The 24027-nt window shown below is 43.4% G+C and overlaps 1 protein-coding gene across 5 annotated transcripts in view; it reads right to left on the minus strand.

The window, feature by feature from the left end:
* The window catches only part of OC90 (otoconin 90), a 521593-nt gene that overhangs the window by 172939 nt on the left and 324627 nt on the right, over positions 1 to 24027 (minus strand). For 2 of the 5 annotated variants that reach the window (XM_086967044.1, XM_086967047.1), the window contains one exon: positions 10538 to 10576. The exons of the other annotated variants lie outside the window; for them this stretch is intronic. In XM_086967044.1, the coding sequence (XP_086823170.1) occupies positions 10538 to 10576 (39 nt within the window). The remainder of the gene's footprint in view (positions 1 to 10537; positions 10577 to 24027) is intronic. 5 annotated transcript variants of the gene reach the window in all.

Here is a 24027-nt window from a genome sequence, read left to right on the forward strand (position 1 = left end):
TAGTGCTTTGAACGGTGGTGGAGGCCAGATGTCTTGGGACCGCTGGGGTGCTCAAATAGGCTGAGCATGGTGTGGGAGTCATGTATCCGTCCTCTATTGCCAGGTGGGACATGTAAGGGGGGATTTATCCAATAGGCTGTGAAGTGAGCCTGGGCGCAGTAGAAATAGAGTTCCAGATGAGGTACCTCAAATCCCCGGCAGCAAAGGGTCATGTGAGAATGTCCCAGCTCAGCCTAGCTTGTTTTCCGCCCCAAAAAAGACGAGTCAATTGGGTTTTGATATCTTTGAAAAATGGCAGCTAGGAGCGTAAGGGATGCTTGTAAAAAGATAAAGCAATTTGGGTAGCACCACCATTTTAATCAGGGAGGCTATGCCAGCCATGGAGAGGGGCAACGCAATCCACCTGGTGATTTTTTCAGTTAGGAGTTCAAGCTCGCGTCCGTAATTGGACATCATCAAGTCGTCTCGACTCCGAGAAATAACTATTCTGAAGTATGTAAGCGTATCTCCACACCACGTGAGTGAATACTCAGGCTCAAAGCGCGTAGTGGTGTCCGTAAGGGGGTATATCTGAGTTTTCCCCCAGTTGATATTAACCCCAGAGAGGTGGCCAGATAATATGAGGAGCCTGAGGATTGGGTTGAGGCTTTTGTCAGGATTGCGCAGGTACAGCGTAAGTTTGTTGGCGTATAGGGAAATTAGTATTTGCCTTTCTGGATAGATAAGAGCATGGTCCCTGAAGTGCTGTCAGACTTTGGACGATAGGGGTTCAATCGATATGGCGAAAAGTAGGGGCGAGAGGGTACACCCCGGCGGGGGCCTCTGGCTATTGTGAAGGGGGGTGGATTGGACATCGTTGACCATGACTCTAGCCTGTAGACCAGTGTATAATAAGTCTATCCAGGCCAGGAAAGGAGCAGGAAACCTCATGCGTTGCAGGACTAAGGCAAGGTAATCCCATTCTAGCGAATTGAATGCCTTAGTGACGTCGAGGAATATCGCTGCGGCATTCATATCAGGATCAATGTCATGGAGGACTGCAAACTGGGTGCGTAGGTTGTGAGATGTGCCTCTGTTGGGTACAAATCCCGATTGGTATGGAAGTACTAGGGCAGTCATGAGATGGCTGATGCGGTTGGTGATCAATTTTGCTAATATTTTGGCGTTGACATTGATTAACCCCTTTGCTGCTGATGACGAGCTCAGCTCGTCATCAGCCACGGTGGTCGTGTGCGGATGACGAGCTGAGCTCGTCATCTAACGCGGCTTTTCGTAAATTGCCGCACAGCGGAAAAATAACCGCCGCAGCGATGCGGTTAAGGAGAGGGGCCCATATGAGTCACAGTGCAAAGTCGACTTGCCTGGTTTGAGCAGGGAGATTATGCGCGCCTCTCGCATCATTGGAGGCAGTATGTCCATTTCACGTACCTCTTCAAAGACATGTTGCAGTACAGGGATTAGTAAATGGTAAATTGTTTTTTAAAATTCATCTGGGAGGCCGTCCATTCCCGGGACCTTGCCGGATTGTAGTTGCATTATAGTGGATATGATCTCATCATTTTCATGGTGTGCTTGGAGGAATTCCCTTTGTCCATTTCCCAGCCAGGCTATAGCGGTATCCTCAAAGAAGGGGGTAAAATCTACCAGGTGAGTTCTATGTGTTTTGTACAGGGCTTTGTGGAAGCTGTGGAAAGCTCCCACGATCTCAGAAGTGTTTCTATGTAGTTGACCATCTTCGTCTTCGATCTCGAGGAACATGATGGAGAAGCGAGGAGGGTGAATCAGGGACGCGAGGGCCTTTCCTGGTCTGTCACCCTCTCCATAGTGGCGTGCTTGATGGTATTTCCCTCTAAACCTACATTCACTCTCAGCTGTCTCATATATATTCAGTAAGCAAGCTTCTCAACTGAGCTTGCAATTCTGGGGTGGGGGCATCTTGCATCATAGTTTCGGACTGTTTGATCTCTGTTTCCAGTCTCGGAAGCGAGGAACGGATATCCCGCAGGACTCCTCCACTTTTTGCGATACAGAGTCCTCGAATGGTGAGCTTAAATGACTCCCATATCGTGGAATACTGCTCTATGAGTCATCTAGTACATTTTGTGTGTTCAAGCGCCAGGACAGGAAGGGCAAGTCTTCATGTGGGGGGGTGAGGGTGATGAGCGCTGGGGAGTGGTCAAAATATGTGCGGGAGAGGTGTGAGGCATGTGACAACCAAGGGGCGAGCACTTTAGTGAGGAGCCACCCATCTATTCTCGACCAAGAGGAGCGGGCCGTGGTGTAACAAGATCCCTCCCGAAGCTGCCGCTGAGTTGACGCCAGGCATCAATCAGATCATATTCTTCAATAATTGTTTTGAGGGTGTAATGTGAATTTGAGTAAGGTAACGTAAAAATCTCCGCCCCATATCAAATGCGTGGCTCTGATGTCTAGGATCTTTCCCCAGAGTACCCAAAAGAATTATATGGGATTCTATGGGGGTGTAGGGGAGAGAGCGGAACCAATATAGGAGGAGTATGAGGAGAAGCGTGCATAATTTGCCCATCGGGATGTGAATGTGGTTGAGGCAGAGGGGCTAAAGTGTGTTTCCTGCAGCATAGCACAGTGAATATTATGGCTATCCAAGTAAGACAGAATGTGCCGGTGTTTGCGGGGATCACCCAGGTCTCGTACCTTCCAGGTTAGGAAGTTATATACAGGGGGTGTAGGAAGGTCTTTCATGGTAGTAATACAGAATGTTGGTACTAAGGTGTGGACACTGTCTGCTTCGGTTTTGCAGTTTGGGCACACATGTGCGTATCGATACGGTGGTGAGTGGCATAAAATAATCCCCTGTTCCTCTCAAAGAGCAGTGCAGGGATCCCCCTCCCCCTCCCACACCAGCAGCCCAATCCTGCTGTGGCCTATCCCCACCCCCTCCCAATTTCACCCTTTGTGTCAGATTCCCAACTGGGGAAGAAGCCTAAACATTAACATAACTGTAAATTACAGTGCTTAGGGTTCACCTGTTGGGTGGAATCTAGAGAGCGTTCCAGAGTCACCTCGCTTGAACGAGGGTGCTCGGGCAGTATTGTAGGTATTAATCCTAGTGTCTGTTGTGGTTATTAGTTCTAATGAGTCCCTCCAGCGAGGTGATGGGGAGCGTGCTTAGTGGAATGAAGACCAGTTCTCAGCTCCAGTCTACCAAGCATAGATGCTTTTGTTTAGTTGCATAAAAGTTTATGTTCTGCGGTGGGTGCCGTTAAGAGAGCATGCATCTCTTGGGAATTGGTAATGGTTCTTGTTTACTAGGAGCATGGTCTTTTTTGCCATGGTAATGCATAATCCACTGTGGTCTCTTATGCTTCCCTGTGGAGTGCATGCCCGGGTCTTGTCGAGATTTGCGGTTCATAGGGCATGGGCAGCATTGTGTGAATTCATTCAATTTCGGAAGCACTGCCATTGCCCTCTGGTCTGTGGGTTGGGGAGGACCAACCTGCAGGCTGTTTGGGCAGGGTCTTGAGGAAGTCCTGGGCATGTTGCGAGCTATTAAAGAAATGCTGTTTTCCTTGATGCATGACTTTTAGACGGGCCTGGAACAGCATGGCGTAGGGCAGGTTGAGTTGTTGCAGTTTTTTCTTTACTTGGAGAAATGTCCTTCTTTGCTCCTGTATGGCTATGGTGAAGACAGGGTATATCAATATTTCTGTCCCCTCGTATCGGAGTTGACCACGCTCTCTGGAGAGGCAGAGGGCTGTGTCCCGGTCCCGATAATTAAGTATTCTGGCTAATATCGGGCGGGGAGGGGTCCTAGGAGCGAGTCAGGTCGCCAGCGACCGGTGAGCACTCTTGACAAAAAGGACCGGTGAAAAGGCCTCTCTGCCAAACAGTGTTATGAGGAGCCGCTCAACGTAGTCTTCCATCTTGCCGGTGGCTGTCGATTCCGGCACTCCTAGGATGAGTAGGTTGTTTTGTTTTGAGCGAGATTCTAAATCCTCATTTTTGGCCGCTATAACTTTTAGGACCCTCTCCATTTCGAGGGTGCGATTTGCTGTAGTAGTGGAGGTGTCCTCCAGGTCAGAGATGCATTGCTCCGCCTCCGTTAATCGGTCATCATGTTTCTCTACCCTGTGAGTAAGGCCATCTAGTCTACCATTCATAGAGTCCATTTTTGATTCAATGGATGTCAGGCTAGACTGCATCACTAATACGAGTTCTTTTAGGTCTGCGGTAGAGGTGGTCGGGGCATCAGCCTGGTCTTCATCTGGTTCAGTCTGGGAGCGGACAGACTTACTCGTATCAAAGTTAAATTTCGGTTGGCGTCCATCTGGTTTCCCCATGGTGATGGAGTGGTAGATACGATGAAGTGATTATGGTCGGAGAGGGACTGTCTGATGGTCGTGATAGTTGCGCACTCTATTCGGTGGTCGTGAGAGACAGTGTGACATGAGGGATGTATACTATTCAGTGCAGTGTTTGCCTATCTTATAGATTAGCATCCATATGCAGCAGGCGCCGCAGTGGTCCAGTGGGGCCCTACTCCTGAGCGCGTATAGAAGGCCACCGCAAAGGCTGAATAACTGCACTGCTCCGGAGCGATCCACAACCTCGGTGTGGTTCGGATGGGTCACGGCTGTGCGGAGAGTGGGCCTCAGTGAAGGCAGGCGCCGCATTTCGGTATGTCACTAGGTCCCTTGGTTATACCTGTGCTGAGGGGTAGAGTATGATGGTGACCGCCTCGCCAATCAGCAGAGCTTGGGCAGCAGGGTATGGCCTCCAAAAGCCACATGTGTCTAGTAGGGCGGTTCTTGTGGTGAGGGTCTCAGGGTCCGGTGTGGAGTGGGCAAATGGTGGGGACCCGGATTCCCTCCGCCTACCCTTCGCTCCCTCCAGCGTCAGGCTCAACGGCCCGCGAGTTGTGCAGCGGGGTCTTAAAGCCCTCCATGTGGGCCTTAGGCGTAGGTCGCTCCCTCAGAAGTATAATGTGGGCAGGAGGACAGTCCCGGTAGTAGAGCCCCGTACCGCTCAAGTATAGTCTTCCCCATGGGGGTGCTCGTTATATTACTGGGCCATAGTCCCCGGCTATTAGTGCAGTGTGGCTATACCGCAATGTTCCCGCAACTCCCAAGCCGGAGGGCTCCAGCCCCTGTAGGCATCAGGCTCAGGCCGCCGGGCCTGCAGATGTCGCTCACCCCGCGGCGCAGCTCCAAAGCGCTAGGTGGGGTTGTTGCGTGTGGTGAAATGTGGATTCTTCTCCTCAGCGGGCCGCGCCAACACACCAGACAGCAGGCTGGTGTGCAGCGAGGCGTTGTAAAGCCACTGGAGCGGTAGGGCACTAAGGCAGTCCGGCTTTGCGCAGCTTTCAGGGGCAGCCGTTCGTTACTAGTCTAGCAAGGATGGTGGTCACGGGGTTCCGGTCGCAGCAACAGCCGGCCAGGAAGCTCGGGCAAGCCTAGGGGCAGCCTTGTTCACTCACCGCTTCTGTTCAATGCAGGCACCGCAGGGGCCCCCGACAGGTCGGCACCTCCTCTCATTCAGGCCGCTCTGCAGGGTCAGCAAGGCTGCGGCGCCCCACACGAGGAGCACAGGCCCAGCGTCAAGGCAGGGAGCGGCACAGCCACAGCTGGATGTCGACACGGCACTGGCTGGGCACCCTTCCAAGTGGGCACAGCGGTAACGTGGCTGCAGGCAGTGGGTCCGCTCCGCTCTCAGCGACGTTGTCCCACTCAGCTCACCCTGGTAGTGCGGCCGCCATTTTGCGTCTCGCGGCCGCGGGAGCAAAAGCTTGATCTTAAAGCTTTCCAGGCAGTTTTACAGGCGCCAGAGGCAGTGTCATGAAGCTCTGTGATCACGGTGTTCAGGCAGCTACTTCTGGGGCAGGATTAGGTTCAAGATAAGGAGGATGATGGAAAGCCCGAGCTGCAAGAGCCTCACGCAAGTGCGGCCATATTGCTTGGCACCATCTAGCGCCCCCCAGACATTCCTAAACTTATGTTAGAAATTCCAATTTGGCTACTTGTCTGGAGAGGTCCTACTCCCACGTTATCGCACAAAGTGCTGCGTAGATGGTCTTGACTGCTGCCAGTGGATCACAAAGATCCTACATCGCACTAGATACAGATAACAAGCTAAGTGCAGAAGAAAGGACACTGCTGCAATGTGTGTTTTGCTTTCGCATGGCACATTGTCCCCATGACTCACTGATAACCATAGCTCTTGCTGTCAACAACAGTGTGTTGCATCTCCTTAAGAAAGTCTAGATTGCAAGTTCTACTTTCTATGCTGTCCTAGAGTAGCACATTTTTAGGTTTTAGGGTCTCAGGTTTTAAACGACATTTTAACAATGCTAGAAATTTTAATTTTATCTTCTTTGTTCACAACATGACTATTTGCTGTTTTTATGATATTCTGTCTGATTATTTTAGATGTGTTGAGAAATAGCTTCTCCCTGAGGCAATACATTATTTGAGTTGAAAGTGTCTATTCTTCTTAATACCATTTATGTGTGTGTGATATTGTAAAGACTGAGTAGGTTTGTTTCCAAAACCATGATGTCACAGATTCCAGTTTAGGGATTGTTTGCAACCCAGAAGCAATAATTTCACTCCACCAATGCATTGAGCAGAGTTCTGTGGGGCTACAAATAACCTGTCTAACTCATTTAGTGCTGGTGCGTTGAACCAAGTTCACCTGTATCACCAAAGGGTGGGAAAACAAACCTTGTAGAACTATGCCAGAGTTGTAGTTCGCACAACAGTAGATGAGCCAACAAATTAACAAGAAGAGTCGAGCCAGAAGTGAGCCAATGTTCTTAACAATTGCTTAACAAACATCATGTAAAAATATGATGAAGTCTCTTTGAGAGCCAAAAAAGTGTTTTTCTTTAACATGCGTAAGCCTTTCACCTAAGTACAACAGATTATACCAATTTCCTGAGAGGAAACTTTTAAACGTGCTATTTTTTTAAATATGACCTTGGAAACAATTTTTCCCCTGACCCTTGTGACAATGCCATTAGTGAACTATAAGGCAACTGAGTCATCATGTGCACCCTATCTATATGTGGCCAACATTATTTTTTACATGGAGCAACATTGTAGTTTTTTTAATTAAACACACAAGAGGTTCTGGTATAGAGCCCATTCTGAACTTATGGCTTACAATATTCTCCCATATGTGATAATGAATAAAATGGAGGCTCAGTGAAGGAAAATATTCACATAGGATCACACAATTTCCTCAAGCGAGGAAGCTGTGATTGATCCCAGGTTTTCTGGTTTCATGCTGTGTAATTCAGTCATTATGTTGGTATCTCCGTCCCTCCTCTCTTTTACATCAAAAGGTAATGTTTTGTCTGTAATTCTTGGCAAATGAAGCTACAACGTGAGTGGCATACAGAAGCCACATAAATGTTCTGCTTGTTGGACTCAAGAGGCCACTAGGACCTTGAGCTGAGCGGGAACCAGGTTTCTGGCTCGAGTTTGGCTCGAGCCTTCAGTGGCAGTATAGAGTGTATACTACATTACAGTATCTTATCCAGGGGAGCTGTAGACCTGTCATCTTTAGTGTAGTTTTCCCCGGAACATTTTTCTTTCACCCCTCCAGTTTTCAGAATGTTGTTTTTGTTGTCATTAGGACTCTGTGCACTTGAACACTGCTAACCAGTGCTAACAGCAGAGCTTATGGTCTCTTCCTAAAACATTGCCTTACACCTGATCAGCATAATTAATTTACTTATAAGTCCCAAACATATGGCACTATATGTGGATCTGCATATTAAATGCTACCAGTGGGCCTGCAGCACTCACTGTGCCACCAACTTAAGTATCACTTTAAAACATGTCTCAGGTTTGCCATTGCTGCCTGTACTGCAGTTTTAAAACTGCCAATTCGACCTGTCAAAAACAAACGTTTTACCAGACCTAAACCTTCCTTTTTAAAACATATACGCCACCCCTAAAGTAGGCCATAAACACGCCAATAGAGCAGGGTACATTGTATTTAATAAGCAGGGCATGGGTTTTTAAGTTTTACATTTCCTGTAGGTAAAAAACTCTTAAAGTCGTTTTTCACTACTGTAGGGCTAACCTATGAATGGGGCCAGGTAAAAATGTCCTGTTTGTTCACAAATGAATTGTAATTTACCTTTTTCTTTAACTGTAAAGCTGGATTTTGCATTTTTGCACTTTTAGAAAGTCTTCATTTTGCTGTGCTAAACTTTCTCAGGCCTTCTATGAGTTTTCAGCTGCCTGTACCTGTTAATTGCTCCCCAATCCGCAAAGCGAATTGGGTCCAGACAGTGAGCAATAGGACCTGGAGGTAGCTGTGAGAAGGCCATCCTGCCAGAAAACTATTCCCTGCCCCACTTACATTTCGAAGGAGCTGCCTTAGCACAATCACAAAGAACCTGACACTAGGCTTTTGTCACCTCAGACATCTCGGGATCTAGGCAGGGAGGAAGGAAGTTCCACACCCATCTGTGTGGGAAAACTCCAGGAGCTTCTTCCATGTCAAAGCTGTTACCAGGTATAAATATTGGATCCTCAGACCATCTCTTCAGTTCACTCCTGGACCTGCAGAAGACTGTATAAGGCCCGCCTTTTAATCTAGGGAACTGCCCTGCTGCTCGAGTCCTGCCTTGTTTCTCAAAGGACTACCCTGCTGCTACCAGAGAACTATCTTGCTTCTTGAGCCCTGCCTTATTTTTCAGAGGACTCTCCTGCTGCTTGAGATCAGCTTTGCTACTTGAAGGAGAGAGGACCATCTCCATTGAACAAGGACTACCAGAGTGACTGAAAGGGACAGTTGGCTGACCTGCTGTTCTGAACCACAGGGACACAACGAGCTCCAGAGGCCTTCCTGCAACTGCTCAGCTTACCTGCTGCAACTGGCCCTGCGACTGGATATGCCTGTACCTGCCTGAACCCTGCTGGCGTCAGCTGGAGTGAGTTCCTGGTCACCAAGAGGTGCCTCACCAGGACCTGGACTGTTGGCTGGCATCAGTTGAGATCCTCCTGTAAAATCCTGACGTTTTGAACACTGCCCGCCAGACTTTGAGATCCCTATATCCAGCCTACACTCTAATGCAGTCGGCCTGAACTTGTGACTTTGTCCCTGTTTAGTGCTGCATGATATCTCCAGTTAGCGCTTCCTGCTCCTTGGCACTATTTTTACTTAAACCTCTAAAATTGCATACATCCAGATCGACTGATTGAATTTTTTTAATTTTGGTCACCTGTTGCTCGGCCAAATGATACATTTCCAAGTTGCCTACCAAAATGCCAGAAATGCCACGAACACCAAACACATTTTTTAAAGTTTGAGAAATATTTTTAAAGCCATCTTCCCATTCCAGCCATCCCTCTTTAGTCTTAGCATCCTACTTTAATAGAGAAGGATCCACGCTTTCAGACCAAGACTGGTTGTTTCTTTATCCTTTCACTTTTCCCTTTTCAGTGGATTTTATTTAATACATATTTTTTTTAGAATGTCCTTGTGTGGAATGCAGTATTTGGATCGGGCGATCACACCCCGTAACCTTCCCCTAATAGTCTTGGACTTGGCCGGGTACCAAAACAATGAGTCAAGAGAAACTCAAGCAGCACAGGTTGTGAGTGTCCACCTGATCTCTAGTTGTGCCTGAGCTTCAATTTGTCAATGACATATGGCATGATCCTATCTCCATCTGACAGCAATGTCACTACTGCTCACTCTGGAAGTACCTCATAATGGATTCCAATTATTAAAATGCAGCTAGTCTGCTGATTATGGAGTTGTGGTCTGATACCAAGAGTAACTGTACCCTTCAGAATTACAAAGGCCAAGATAATTCTTACTAAAACCAAATACATACAGCTAGTACACTTCAAACCACACTTTGAAATATATTCTTACTACAGCACATGACTGTAAACACTATGGGGTTGTTACGATAGCGGTCAGACTTCCGTCTGTCTGCCATCGTAACGGGGTTTAGAACCGTCTGCCTGTAATCCGGCGGTTCCGCCATTAAGATTATGATGCGACCACCACCGTGGCGTGGCAGGGAAATACAGTATTTGTAATTCCCTACACTCCGTGGCAGGCACCATGCTGTGCCTGCCACATGGTGCAGGGAAATGTAGAGGGTACCATACCCACCTCCCCAACACAAGGGGGGCCTGCCACGGGCCCCCAAATGCAATTCCCACCAGCCTGTGAATGGAGGTTTTGCTGCCATACACCGTCTGGTGGGGAGGCAGCATCATAAAATGGCGGACAGTGCCTGCTAGGCACCACCATCATATTTTTGATGCAGGGTGGGTCCGCCAGGCAATCGTAATAATTGCCTCTGGCAGGCCCATGGCAGACAGACTTTGCGTCCACCAACACACCGCCCATCATTGTTTTTTTGCAGGCAGAGAAGTACTTTACAATGGCGGTGAAACCACCACCAGCAGTTTTCGGTGGCGGTTTCACCGGCATCGTAATGACCCCCTTAATTTTTGTCAAAATAAGGGATCTGCAAACTGTAAAAAAAAAGTACAAGAAAATAAAAGTTTTTTGAAGTCTTACTTACTTCTCGCCGTTGGTGTCATTGTTTCCTCCGCTGGAGTCACTGTCAAAAAAGTTGTAGAATTATTTTTCAATCAGAGGAATCCCACAGAGAGTTGGTAGTTCATATTTCACTTGAGGGACAAAAAGGCACATTTAGTATTTTTATCTGGAAGTAATTCGGAGTCCACTAGCACACCATCTCACAACCAGCTGCACGCTCAGCTCTGGGCTGCTGGATGTGAGAACACACTGCCTCGCTAAGCACCCGTGGCGGAGCAAAGCGAACCAAACCATAGTTCAAACAAGGAAACTTGGCCCTCCACTCCCTGCTTGTAGTAAGAAACATCTACTAGTTGGGGTGAAGTGAGCCTCACACACCCCTGGGAATCGGTACCACTGCCAACCGCAATACTGCCACCAGCTATGCCCCTGCTGAGCACCTGTAGGTAGGGTGACCTGCAGAGTCATGTGGATTCTCCTGGACGTGCACTCAGAGATACTTCATTAGGCAGATTAAAAAATGTATCTGTAGTTCAGCTGGGTTCTTTTCTTTCTGCTTCATGTACTCATGCTAAAAAAAAACAACCTGTTTACAAATTCCGGCACAGTTCTTCATCTTTCTATCAAAGGCAGCTCCCAGCTGGGGTTTGGGGGTAAGGACGGTTTAGTCTCTGACACTACCTTTTTCTGTTCAGGTGGTTTAGACTTCACACAGCAAGTTGAGTATATAAGAAGCATTCTGGACATTTTTCAATAATTCATTCCCTCTGTAACATTAACAAGCTAACCAGACTGGCGTGATTCACTTCAAGATTTATATACCTGGCACCGTTACTGGCCACAAAGCATATGATTAACTTTAAATTTATTGACAATATAATTAAGTTTTCAGCATGTATGGGAGTTAAGTTTTCAGCATGTATGGGAGTTAACGAGTTGTTAATGGTAACTTGTGTATTGATATATGACACAACTTCCCTAATGAGCAAGAAGGACACATCACAAGCATGTGTTTATAGGAAATTACCTAATAGTGCTTTGGGATGTAGATCTGTGGGTGATTCTAGGCCACGTGACTGACATTTTCTGGCAACAAATGAACCTTAATGTTGCTTTCAAACTTTTGCTCCTACACCTGCTTCCTGTGCACAGCTAGAGAGGGTCCACTCCCAGGGCCGGACTGGGAACCAAAACCGGCCCTGGCAAAGTGCTCGGCCAGCCCCCGGGGGGGGGAGGTTGTAGTTTGGGGGTGCGACCGAGCTCTTTGCCGGGGCCGGTTTTCAGCCGATTTTGTTACAGTGCCGATTTTGCAGCTATGCTGCAAAAACGGCCCTGTAACAATAAACAGCCCCCAGGGGTCCAAAACCGGCCCCCACCCTTGCGGTGCACCGGGGGATTGCCCGGTGCACGCAATGGCCAGTCCGGCCCTGCCCACTCTCTCTCTCTCTCTCTCTCTCTCTCTCTCTCTCTCTCTCTCTCTCTCTAGAGAGAGAACTGTTTGCTCTGGGCCAGCCTCTAGACGCTTCCAACAAGCACTGCCTCTCCCCCTTCATCGACCACTGGTTGCAAGGGCCATGCCACCCATCCTTTTAAGAACCTCATTAAGTGCAGCCTGGTTAATCGCAAAATGTGTGGTAACGGCTGTTACAGCCCATATTGCAGTTAAGAGTTCTGTGATAAATATTAGCTGGGGCACAAATGACCGTTATTTACTGTAACATGTGGATTGTGGTGCAGTAAGCACCAAAATCATGTCAATCCTCAAACATTTGTAATTGGTTGGTATTTATCATAGTCGATAAATTCTGAATCACTGGAGTCTGATATGTTTAAGGTGTATCACAGCAATTAACAGATGCAATAAATATCCCTCAGGTGCAATAAATATTACACCAATTACCAGATCACTGATAATGAGGACCTAAGTGATTTACTTGATGTCTACACCCAGGAGTCCGTACCAAAGGTTAAACTATGCAAGAGTGACAGTCAATGGAACCCTGCTTGGTGCTGTCCACTTCTCAAAGAACTCCAGCATGAACTCACGCCTAATATCTAAACCAGGTGTCTCCAACCAGTTGATCGCGAGCTACCAGTAGCTCCCAGACACCTTCAGTGTACCTTTCAGCCCTGAGTTCATTTTTAAATAAGCACAGGGTGACATTTTCATTTAAAAGTTACAGGAAGACTGTGATTATTTTGCAATAATATGAGGGGGCAGATTACAGAGCCTGCTAATGAGCAATGCTCAGTCAGATTTATCCCAGCTGGGGCACAGAGGTGAAGAACTGAAGCACTGAGGTAATTAACTCTTCATGAAAAGTCCTTGTCAACTTGCTATTGGAGCATAAAAACAAAATGAGGTTTGAATTTACATCCAGCACTCCTCTTGGTCCCAATTGTCCAGTAGACACTGTGCCATAGGGACTACAGAAAAATAGTCATTTTTTTAAGAGGAGAAATTTAAAGTGATGAAAAATATTTCTATGGAACATTAAGGGCCTGATTACAACTTTTGCGGTGCAGTGGCATGTCTGCCCTGCCTCCAACCGCCAAAGCTGTGGTCTGGCCGCGTGCCAGATTAGGAGTTTCTTCCTGTCTGGTGGACTTTGTTTTGGCATTTCCACGGCATTACCTCTAAAAATGGACACCGCACTGGGAACGGCAAAATCAGTTCTTGGAGGGCCCTTTGTTTCCTCTCCATCAGGGTTTTCATTGAGGAAGAACCACCCTGAAAACCATAGCGGAGAGGAAACTCCTCACATGTTTGGTTGGACCGCGGCCGTCCTGCCGCCCCGCCAAGGATAATAATGCCGCCTGCCCGATGCAACATCGCCAGGGAGACCGCCGCCACTGTGCCACCCTTGGTCTTGCGGTCCGTGGACCATTAGACTTGGAATTGGCCCCTAATTCTTAATGTTTTTCTCCACTTTCAATTAACCAATTATGGTTTAATGTTTTATTAAATATGTTTCTTCACTTTGAAATCCTCCCAATAAATGGCTGTATTTTTCTGTAATAAAAATTCACTGTTTCTATGGGACATTGGGAGAAAATGCCTGCTGTTTGTAAATGTGACACTTGGAAATGGGATACATTTTAAATGATGAGTTTTATGGAATCCATATCAGCTTAAAGTTAACGCTTCAGTTTAATATACTCCCATTTCAAAGTATTGCCTTTGCACACAGCAGGCATCTTGCTCGCTGTGACTGGTAGACATGGTGTCGTATTTATAACTGAAAAATACAGCCGCTAGTTTAAGTGAGAGAAAATTAAAGTTCTGAAAATGTTCCATATTTTGAACAATTTTGCAGAAACGTTTTCTGCATTTTAAATTTTTACCACATAAAAAAACTGTTGTATTTTTGTGTTCTTCATGTAACAGTGTCACATGTTGTGAATGGTATGTCCTGTGCTACAACTACATATGACACAGGCTCTCCTTCACCCATACAGGTATATCCCATTCATACGCACACATGTTCATACATCCCCAAAGACCACACTCTCACTGACATACACAGCAGCCCTGTCATAGTGCCTCTTGTAAAAGTATTTGGCTCAAACCATAATATCTGGCTGTGTGGTTATTAGGCTTAAAGCCAATGAAGCTGGGTGAGGGGTGTCTGGAAAAAATGCATGAGTTGCTTGGCCTTCAGTAGCTCAAGATGATTTTTACTGATAAGAAGTGGCTCTCACTACAGAAAAGTTGGAGACCCCAGATCCAAACCCACTTCCACCCTCCGCCGGACAACTTGGATACCACTACCCTATAATAATGGAATCCTGCTTCCTACTCGGTTTTCTTCAGCAGACACCCCTTTGTCCCAGCACCCTTACAGGGAACTATAGAGAAGACATGGCAATGGTGTAGTACTTAGAGAAATTGGGTCTATGAGTTCTAGGGCATATGAATATCTGGATGGACTACCTTGGCCAGAGAACTGTTGAATTACTTTACATACTGTCTACCATGTCAATCTGCATGCAATATGAGGGACTGGGGGAAATGCAGTATCATGCTACCTACACTGGTACCCACACCATTTCCTACTGTCAAAACTAGATGACAACATGCAGAGGAGAGCCATGCATTGTCCAAAAGATAGGGGGCACTAGCATGAGAACAAAGAGGTGCTAAAGAGAGGCAGGAAACACAGACACTAGACGGGGAAAGGAAAACAGGCTAGAAGAAGGAACATAAAATGTGTATTTGTAAAGTTCACCCTCAAAGGGGCCTCTTGGTGCTGAATAATATATGTTTATTGTTACCTAACTCAATGGTACTCATTTTATCGACCTCAGAAAGGATGAAAGGCTGAGTAAACCCACTGATAATTGAACCTGTGACCATGAGGTCGAACACAGGACCCTGCAGTGGATGCATTAGTCCACTGATCCACCAGACCCGAAACATCACAGCACTCGGTCAGGGAGCCTAGTGCATGGGCACAGTGACTACACCTACCCTTGGACAAATTAATGATGTCTGGGCATGGAAGACATATGCACTGGGATATGGAGTCCATAGGTAGTGTAACCTATCTATCCTATATTTACAAATAAGAAAGATGCACTTGAGAACATACAGAAAAACCTGTTGGTTCAGGACAATATACTCAATCTTGGTAGATTCCAAGAATGGGAACACTTTCATGTGAGTAAGGGAACGATGGAATCATATTAAAATGTGACACCACCATCTCCTTCTCTCAAACCCAATACCACAGTAGCTGGGAAAGGAACAAATATAAAGGGGAATGTAAAGATATGCAAACAGGTTTAGGAGGCTCATAGATGGAGCAGGAACACATCATAACTACAACAGGAAAATATCACAATGACATCTGGACCCTTGTTTTCTGTGACCCTTAGTCACTCAGGTTAGACAGAAGACTAACATCTGAACAAGCAGAAGGGTAGTCAATGACAGGAATATGGGATGCTCACACAGACACATGTGAGGAACTTGTTTGCAAAGGACACTCAAACAGTGTAGCTGAGAGATTTTCAGACTATTGGACAGGCATCCTCACTGGATCTGGAAACACTTACATCTAATAAAAGGGAATACTCCTGGAAATGCAATACAATGACACCCATAAAACGTGTACACTGGCATTAGGTTAAGAAATAGGCTGCCACCAGAATTGGAGGCATACTTCTTTGGGATCAACGAAACTGACTACAGCACCTGGAGACACATTAATATGAGCACTGGTGTTTGACCAACATATGGGAACAAAATATTGTGTCATATAAATATTGTGTCAACAATATTGTAATTACAAAAATATTGTGGAACAGAATATTAAAGATGAGGCTATTGTTTTTTTGGGTACATAATATTGTTATAAAGAAAACAGTTGTATTTAATGTTGTTTACTTTAATATAGTTGTAAAAATATGTTTTTTTTTAAATAATTTAATGTATATATTAGTTACTATTTGTAAACAATAGGATCCACCCATCAAGAATTATGTTAGAGGATTTAAATCAAGGGTCATGTGCATTTCCGACATTGGTTAGAAGCACATGTTATTGTACAAGACCTTCTGTGTGTGTCAACATGTTTCGAAGCGTTCTGCTTTTTCTTCAGGACAGGTTAACAGATCCCTACCCTACTCACATATCATGTATGACAATGCCATCAATGGTAAGATACTATACAGACAGGTATTGAATGCTACATGTAGGAGAACAATGGTCTCAATCTAAAATACGATACCATAAGGAAATTCTTTAAGCGTGATCCACGAAGCTGCGAGGAGGGGACGTTAGTACAAGGTAGTACCCTGGTACATAGTGCAATTAGCAACTTGCCCCCCTCGTTTTGTAAGGCTCATGAGGCACCTGCCTCCCATACAACAAATTACACTTAAGAAATTTACTTATGGTAGCGTATTTTAGATTGATACCATTCTTCTCCTACATGTAGCATTCACTACTTGTCTGTATAGTATCTTACCATTGATGACATTGTCATACATGCTATGTGAGTAGGGTAGAGATCAGGTAACCTGTCCTGAAGAAGAAGCAGCATGCTTCGAAACATGTTGACACATACAGGAGGTCTTGTACATTAACACAACACACCTCCGCCTCAAACCTTTTTAACAATACCGCACCATGGAATATTAAAGTTTTGTACTCCACAGGAGCTAGGTATTTTTTAACATTCACTTATCACTCACTCCTGATCCTGCCACTCACCCACTTTCACACCACACATAGTGAACAACATCAGTGCTCCCGCGTATTCGCAGTAGTAGCACGCTGCGTCCCGTAGAGGGATGCGAAGACCCCTATGATGAAGCAGGACACCAAAGGCCCTTTTGGTGTGTGAGGGGTATTTAAGAAACACGATGTGCTTCCAACAAATGTAGTAAGTGCACATGACCCTTGATTTAAATCCTCTAAGGTAATCCTTCACTGGTGGATCCTATTGTTTACAAATATTTGCAAGGGGAGGTCGAATTCACCTCTAGTGTTCATGTAGAACACCCCTGCTCCACTCCCTCTTTTGATATTTATAGTATTAGTTACTATGGCAACATTAGGTGTTACTATTGCTAGTATAGTTGTAATCGTTTTTTAATATAGTTTATAATTTTAAATGTGTAATTATTTTTAATTCAATGACTATTATTAAAGCGTTTATTTCGGGCACAGCCCATAAAACACATACAATCAATACAACATGAGTGCTCTTAAATTTATTATGAAATTGTGCAATATAAAAACATATAAAACCTCATGGGACAATTGCCATACTGTAAAAATAGGATAAAGTCAATATGTCAACAGTAAAAAGCGAAGAAAGGACATCATCTAGGTGGGTAGGGTAGGTTGAGAGTCTGGGAAGGGAACCAGTTGTACAATTTGTTCACTGCTATAACCACCACTCAGGGAAAATTCATATATTTACAGCAAGGGAAGTGTGCAAAATGACAGTCATTGGGGGCTTGATAGAGAAAAAGAAAAAAAGATATGTTATATATATATATATATATATATATATATATATATATATATATATATATATATATATATATATATATATATATATATATATACACATATATATATATATGTATATATATGTATATATATATATATATATATATATATATATATATATATATATATATATATATATATATATATATATATATATATATGTGTATCCTTTTATTATCATGTGCTTAAATAGATGGAAATATGAAACAGTTGGTAAAAGAAAATAATATGGGGCAATTCCATCGAAAGGACAAGGTGTCCTGCCCAGACTAATACTCATCAAATCTCTGTCCCGGTTCGAGATTGAGAATAGTCTTTCTTCTTAGTACTCAGGCAATATTCAAGTACTGTGAGTCAGCAAGAGCTAAAAGTTCTCTGGTGTCACTCTGAAATAGTCTCTCTGCTTCTCAGTAATGTCTCACACCTTTGAGATTGCAAACTGCCAGCAGCTATTTTTTACGGGCCTTCCTATAGAAGGGAAATAATAACATAAAATGGGACTCCGTTTTCTCTTTATTTAGGCAGTTTGGACAGTAATTTATCTTGGGAGCTACATTAGCCCATTTAATGGTGTTTGATCTCAGGGGCAGAACCCTGCTCCTATATTGAACATAAAAGCATTTTGATTGAAGTGGTTTCAATTTAATGAATAATTCATAATGTAGTAGTGGGAGTCTGGGTTTGTAGGGGAATAGGGTGGGAAGTTACATAAATTATATAATGTTATTTTTTTATATTTAATTGATCATTAGTTTTGTGAATTGTTTAATTGTTATTTAATTAAGTGAAGTTTAATTGGTTAATTTATATTTCTATTTTTACACTCATTCCAATAATTTGTTTTATTCGCAGAGTGAATTTTTCAAAATAAAAACAGGGTGGAAAGTTAATTACTTTATAATTAATTTAATCTAATGTTATTTAAATGTTTATTGCAAATTAAATGTTAAGTTGATTATTCATTTTCTAAATATTAAATTAATTACTTTTTAATTTATTTCAGTTTAATTTTAAAATTGTGTTGTATAGTTTAGTTTTTGTACTTTTGACACTAATTTATATTTTAGTAGCAGGTTGTTGTATTTGTAGGAGAATAGTGTGGGAAGTTATAATAATGTATTAAAATAATTTTTACATTGAAATACATTTTTTTATTATTTTTATATATTTTTAAATCTTAGCCTTTATTTAAAATATTAGTTTTAATTAATGTATTTGTAATTTTTATTGTTATATTGTTTTAATAAATTAATATTCATAAAATTATTTCTTTCCTTTTTCAATTTAATTATATTTGCATTTAAAATGTTTTTAATGTTCTTATTTTTTGGGTGTTTAGGATTTTTTCACATGCAGGGAGGTAACTGAGTTTTATATTTATTATTTGAATATTTTTATTTTGTACTTTTTTTAAAATATCTTTTTATTGCATGTTTGACTTGCAAGTAACATCACTCATACAGTTGTATACATATGTACAAACATTCAGGCTGTTTACACCAAAGCCGATTTTTCTGGCAATTATGTACGTTAATTAAGACACTGTCATTGTTAATTAGCCCATTGACTGGTATACAACAATAATCACTGTCATCTAACGAGAGCCTTGCTGACGGTATTGTACAAATATTCCCTCTGAATTTGTTCTATCTGCCCCACATCCGCTCCCATTTCTTGGCACACCCTCTGTGTATATACACTGCTTTTTCGGCCACCATGGCACAATCCATGTCATTGAATCATTCTCCGCGCTTCGGCACATTTTGCACTCCCCAATGTTTGGCTACAAGGCGTTTTGCTATAGTCATGCCCAGTGTTGTCGTTTTGAACTTTTTAATTATTGTTTTTTTGTTTATAGAATATTTTGTATACTTACTTTCACATCTAGTATATTTTAAATGTTTTTTGTTGTTAGGTATTTCAATGTTTTCTGCAACATAACCCAGAGTTGAAATGGTATATCTAGTTTTTATGAACTTGAACACTTTCCCTACAGTTGTATGCATTGGAGTGGAAATAGTAAATATTACCTCTCAGAATTCCAAGACCCTACTAAGGGCTTAGATTGGAGTGGAAAAAATAAATCTAAACCCAATGAAGTCCAGTTCTTTCCCTACTGTTGCTCGGATTGGAGCGGGGATAGTAAATCTTACTCCTCCAAAGATCAATACTTTTTCTGGTCTTGCTCAGAAAGTGGGAATAGTAAATGTAACCCCTTCAAAGTCCCACACTTTCCCTATGGTTCCTTAGATTAGAATGGGATAGTAAATGTAACCCATTTGAAGCCCAACACTTTCTCTACTGTTCCTCAGACTAAAGGTGGAATAATAAATCTTGCCCCTCCTAAGTTCAACACTTGCCCTACAGTTGCCTAGTCTGGGGTGGGATTAGTAAATGTAACCATTCCGAAGTCCAACGCTTTCCCTACTGTTGCTTAGACTGGAATGGGAACAGTAAATGTAACCCCTCTGAATTAAAATGCTTTCCCTGCATATGCTTGGCATGGAATAATAATATTTTAACATATTGGTTCGTTTTTCATTTGTTTTCAAGTATTTTCGGTTTAGAAATGTTTATATTATTTTTAGAGAAACGTTTTATAATTATCTTTATATTTATTTTATTAGTTTAGTTATTCATTTCCACTCTCTTTCTATAGATTGTTACACATCTGTTAATATTATGTTTGATAATATGTAAAATTATTAAAATATTAATATATTCAAACATGTGTTTTTTGTTTTTGAATGTAGTGGACATTATTAAATAAAATGAATGTTGCTATGTTATTTTAATATTTGAATTGGTTTAAATATTTTTGATATATATGGTAAATTAGGAATCTTCATGAAACTAATTTGACAGAAAGCTAGCTCTAGGTCCATAGGGTGTAAGTTTTGTAATTTTATGTAAAACCATTCAGTAGTTTTTGAGAAATTAAGGCTCAAAACCTTTTCATATATCATGCTGTGGAAGATCTTTGGCGCCAATAGATCTCAAGATAGGATCTTATTGGCTGTGGGCACCCCACCCCCCAAGGCTGAATGAAGTAATTTTGGGAGAGGGCATGCATCCTCCCTCCCTGAGTCTCTTCAGTCCCTGGGGACCCTATCCCCCAGCCTAATTTTTTAATAAGAGGAGGGGCTGAGGGATTCTCCTCCCTGAGCCTCTTCAGGCCCCACAGACCCCATGCCCCAGATCCAACTTTTTTTTTTATAAGGGGAGGGGGGCACGCAGCCCCTGCCCTGAAACTCTTCAGGCCCTGGGGATCTCAACTTCTGAGGTTGAATCAAATATATGGGAGGGGAATGTGCTTGGGGCCCAAAAATCTGCCCAGGGAACTCCATTGCCCGGGGCCCGATACTCTGCAGTGTCCGGGGATACTACCCTTGTACACTGTGGCTCCCTGCCTGCAAGACTGTGGGCAAATTCTGCCCACACTCTCCAAGGCAGAGAACAGAAGTTATAAAAGTAAAAAAGCTGCGCATGCCCAGGCAGGAGCAAAGGAAAGGTTCTCTTTCACAGCAGCACACAGAATGATGCTTGCTGGGAAGCCGGCAGGGGCCATTGGGGCCTCTGGACTCCCCTCGGTCCCCCAGCATGACAGGTTTTGTAGATGCCATGGGCAGGCACGAGGCACCCACCTAAAAATTAAAAAAATGGTCAGCTCCCACTAGGGGAGCTGACTGTGGCTGCTGGTGCCCTGGGCTCGCTCTGCAGCACCCAAGTAAAATTGAGCTGTGGGTGCCCTGGGGCTCATCCCATGGCCGCCAATGACAGTTAAAGATAAGGGTGTCTAGGTTGGCACTGGGACACCTTCAAAAATATATAAATAATAAATGAGTGTTCATCGCCTCATAATGACCTAGGTTTTCTTTTAAATAAACATTTTCTTTCTGGTTGTACTCCTGTAAGAGGCAAGGCACCACCAACATTTTGCTATGTTGTGGGAGGCTTTAATGAGTGCAGCTGCCCCCTAATAACATTAAAAGAGAAGCATATGTCTCCTGGGTCAGAAAAAACCCATGCTCCAGGAATAGTTACCGTTCTTTTCCTTAGGCAGACCTAGCTGAAGCTCTCAGCTTTTCAGCTGGAGTGCAAGGCCCTCTTGTGGTTGCTTTCATGATTGCATTTTGGGTGCTGAAACAGACATGTTGAGTTTTTTAAACTAAAATGTTATTAAACATTTTTTACAATAATAACTTTTATCAAACATTGCATTGTGTCAATTAGTGAAATATACATTTGTTATTGGTGATTTTTGGGCGGAAATAATGGATTTGCTTTATATATGTTGATATGTTCATTCCTTGATAAAGCCAATGGGCCCACAGTTTATTTTTTGGTTTTGTGACCCTTGTCAAAGTCAGTAAGTCTGCCTGACTGTGGCAAGGGCCTTCGCTCAACCATCCACTGCACACAACCAATCGGCGGTAGGGTGATTGCGGGGAGTTGGGTGCAGGACCTGACTGCAGGTGAGGCTCTGCACCCAGCACCATGTATGACAACAGGCTGAATGCTGGGTGATGTTTGGGTGCCAGCAAGCGGTTAGCACAGGTCCTGGCCAAACTGCACACTGCTGTGCACTGCGGGAGAGGCGCCCAACCCTCGCTGTGCACTGTGACCTTAATATACATTTTGAAACAACAATAATTTCACTGAATGTAAACAAAGCTTAAAGTGACGTTATAGTTAGGAATTGTAATATGAATTGTTAGGATATGTAATATTGATTATGGTTGAGCAAAGGCCCTTGCCCCAGTCAGGCAGACTTACTTACTTTGACAAGAGTCACAAAACCAAAAAATAAAACGTGGGCCCATTGGCTTTATCAAGGAATGAGCATATCAACATATATAAAGCAAATCCATTATTTCCGCCCAAAAATCACCAATAAGAAATGTATATTGTGGTAAAAAATGTTTAATTACATTTCACATTGTAGAAAAACACAGAAATTCACTGATAAAAACAAAATTTAAAGCAAATGTTACAGTTAGGTGGAAATGTCAGCTAAAACATACTGTTTTAAACAACAAAAGCACTGAAATTCACCAATTATAGTCAATGCAAGTAACTATGACTTACACCCTCCCATTTTACGTCAGTCATGACATGTTCTCTGATATCATTAATAACATCACTGCCATATCTGAAACAATATAATTGATGACAAAACTGTGCAAGGCGTGGCACGAATGGCGTCACCACTGGCTAGTTATAGGTATGATTGTGTTGCCATGGGAATTTTTTTTTTTATTTTGCTAATAACTTTGGTGCAGTTTGACAAATCTTCGCACAACGTTCCAAGAAACAGATTCATTCACTTCAGCTTCTTTCTGGAAAGTTATGGGGTGATCTGCAAGCAGGGGCAGGAAAAAGGGGGGCCCAAAACGTGTGTTCCCCATGCAGTTATTAATACAACAATCAGACACAGCTACAGCCAAAATGGGTGAAAGAAATTATACCATGTTTGGCAGAAAGGTAAATCTTGGTCCAGAAAGCATGGCATTTTAGATTTGGTGTATAGCCATTCAATTTATTTTGAGAAATTAAGGATTAAAATATACTTATATTTTATGCCGCTGAGGATCCATAATGTAACAGATCAAAAGATATCTGATTGTTAATCTGATTCACTGACATCAACAAAGGTGTGGCTACAGCCATTAAAAGAACTCAGTGCCCTGTCCTAATTTTTTTTATAAAAAACCTGGGCAGGGTAGTAAATACCTTTGGGGCCAAAAACTACATTTTCTTTTATCAGCTCTGATGATCAGCCGCTCTGATGTAAAAAAAGAAAAGGTGAGCCAGGGGATTGGGCATTGGAAGTTGAGCGCCGGGCTTGGCTGCAGGCTAGGGCCTGTATCCAATCCCACGCCTCGCATGGTGAAGGAAATCTTACTTTAATCTTAAAAAGCTAATAGAAATTTACTAAAATACATAGATTAAAGGTATGTTATAGTTAGGAATTGTAAAAATATGTTGCTTTATAACAGGGGTTAGCAATCACAACAAGATAATGTATGGAGAGCAGAAACATTTAAGCCCTCACTCCCAGTCTAGAGACATGGGTTAAATCCATTGTTGCTCACTGTGCCACCGAATTCAAGCTAGCGTGGCTGATGAGGGGTGATATCCTGAAACCAGTCCCAGGATGCTTGTTTCCAGTCCAGGGAGGACTTGGTTTGACAGTGCAGGCTTGACTGTTCCCACGGGGAGCAGGATCAAGTTGATTTGCATATGACTGGGTCCAAACTGGGGTGGCATGGTGAGCTAAAGAACAATTGATCTAACCCAAATCTCTTGACTGGGGGTGAATGTTTGATTTGTTCAGCATTGCATCCCTCATTTGTTTACGCTGCATTTTTTTGCCCTAAGTGGGATGGGTATGTCCAGATGAGGATCCCTTGCTCGCTGTGCTACTAGTCTGGCTGATATGTGGTGATACCCTGAAACCAGTCCCAGGATGCTTGTTGCCAGTCCAG

This window comes from Lissotriton vulgaris, chromosome 4_1 (genome assembly GCF_964263255.1).
Source record: "Lissotriton vulgaris chromosome 4_1, aLisVul1.2, whole genome shotgun sequence".
Classification (NCBI taxonomy): domain Eukaryota; kingdom Metazoa; phylum Chordata; class Amphibia; order Caudata; family Salamandridae; genus Lissotriton; species Lissotriton vulgaris.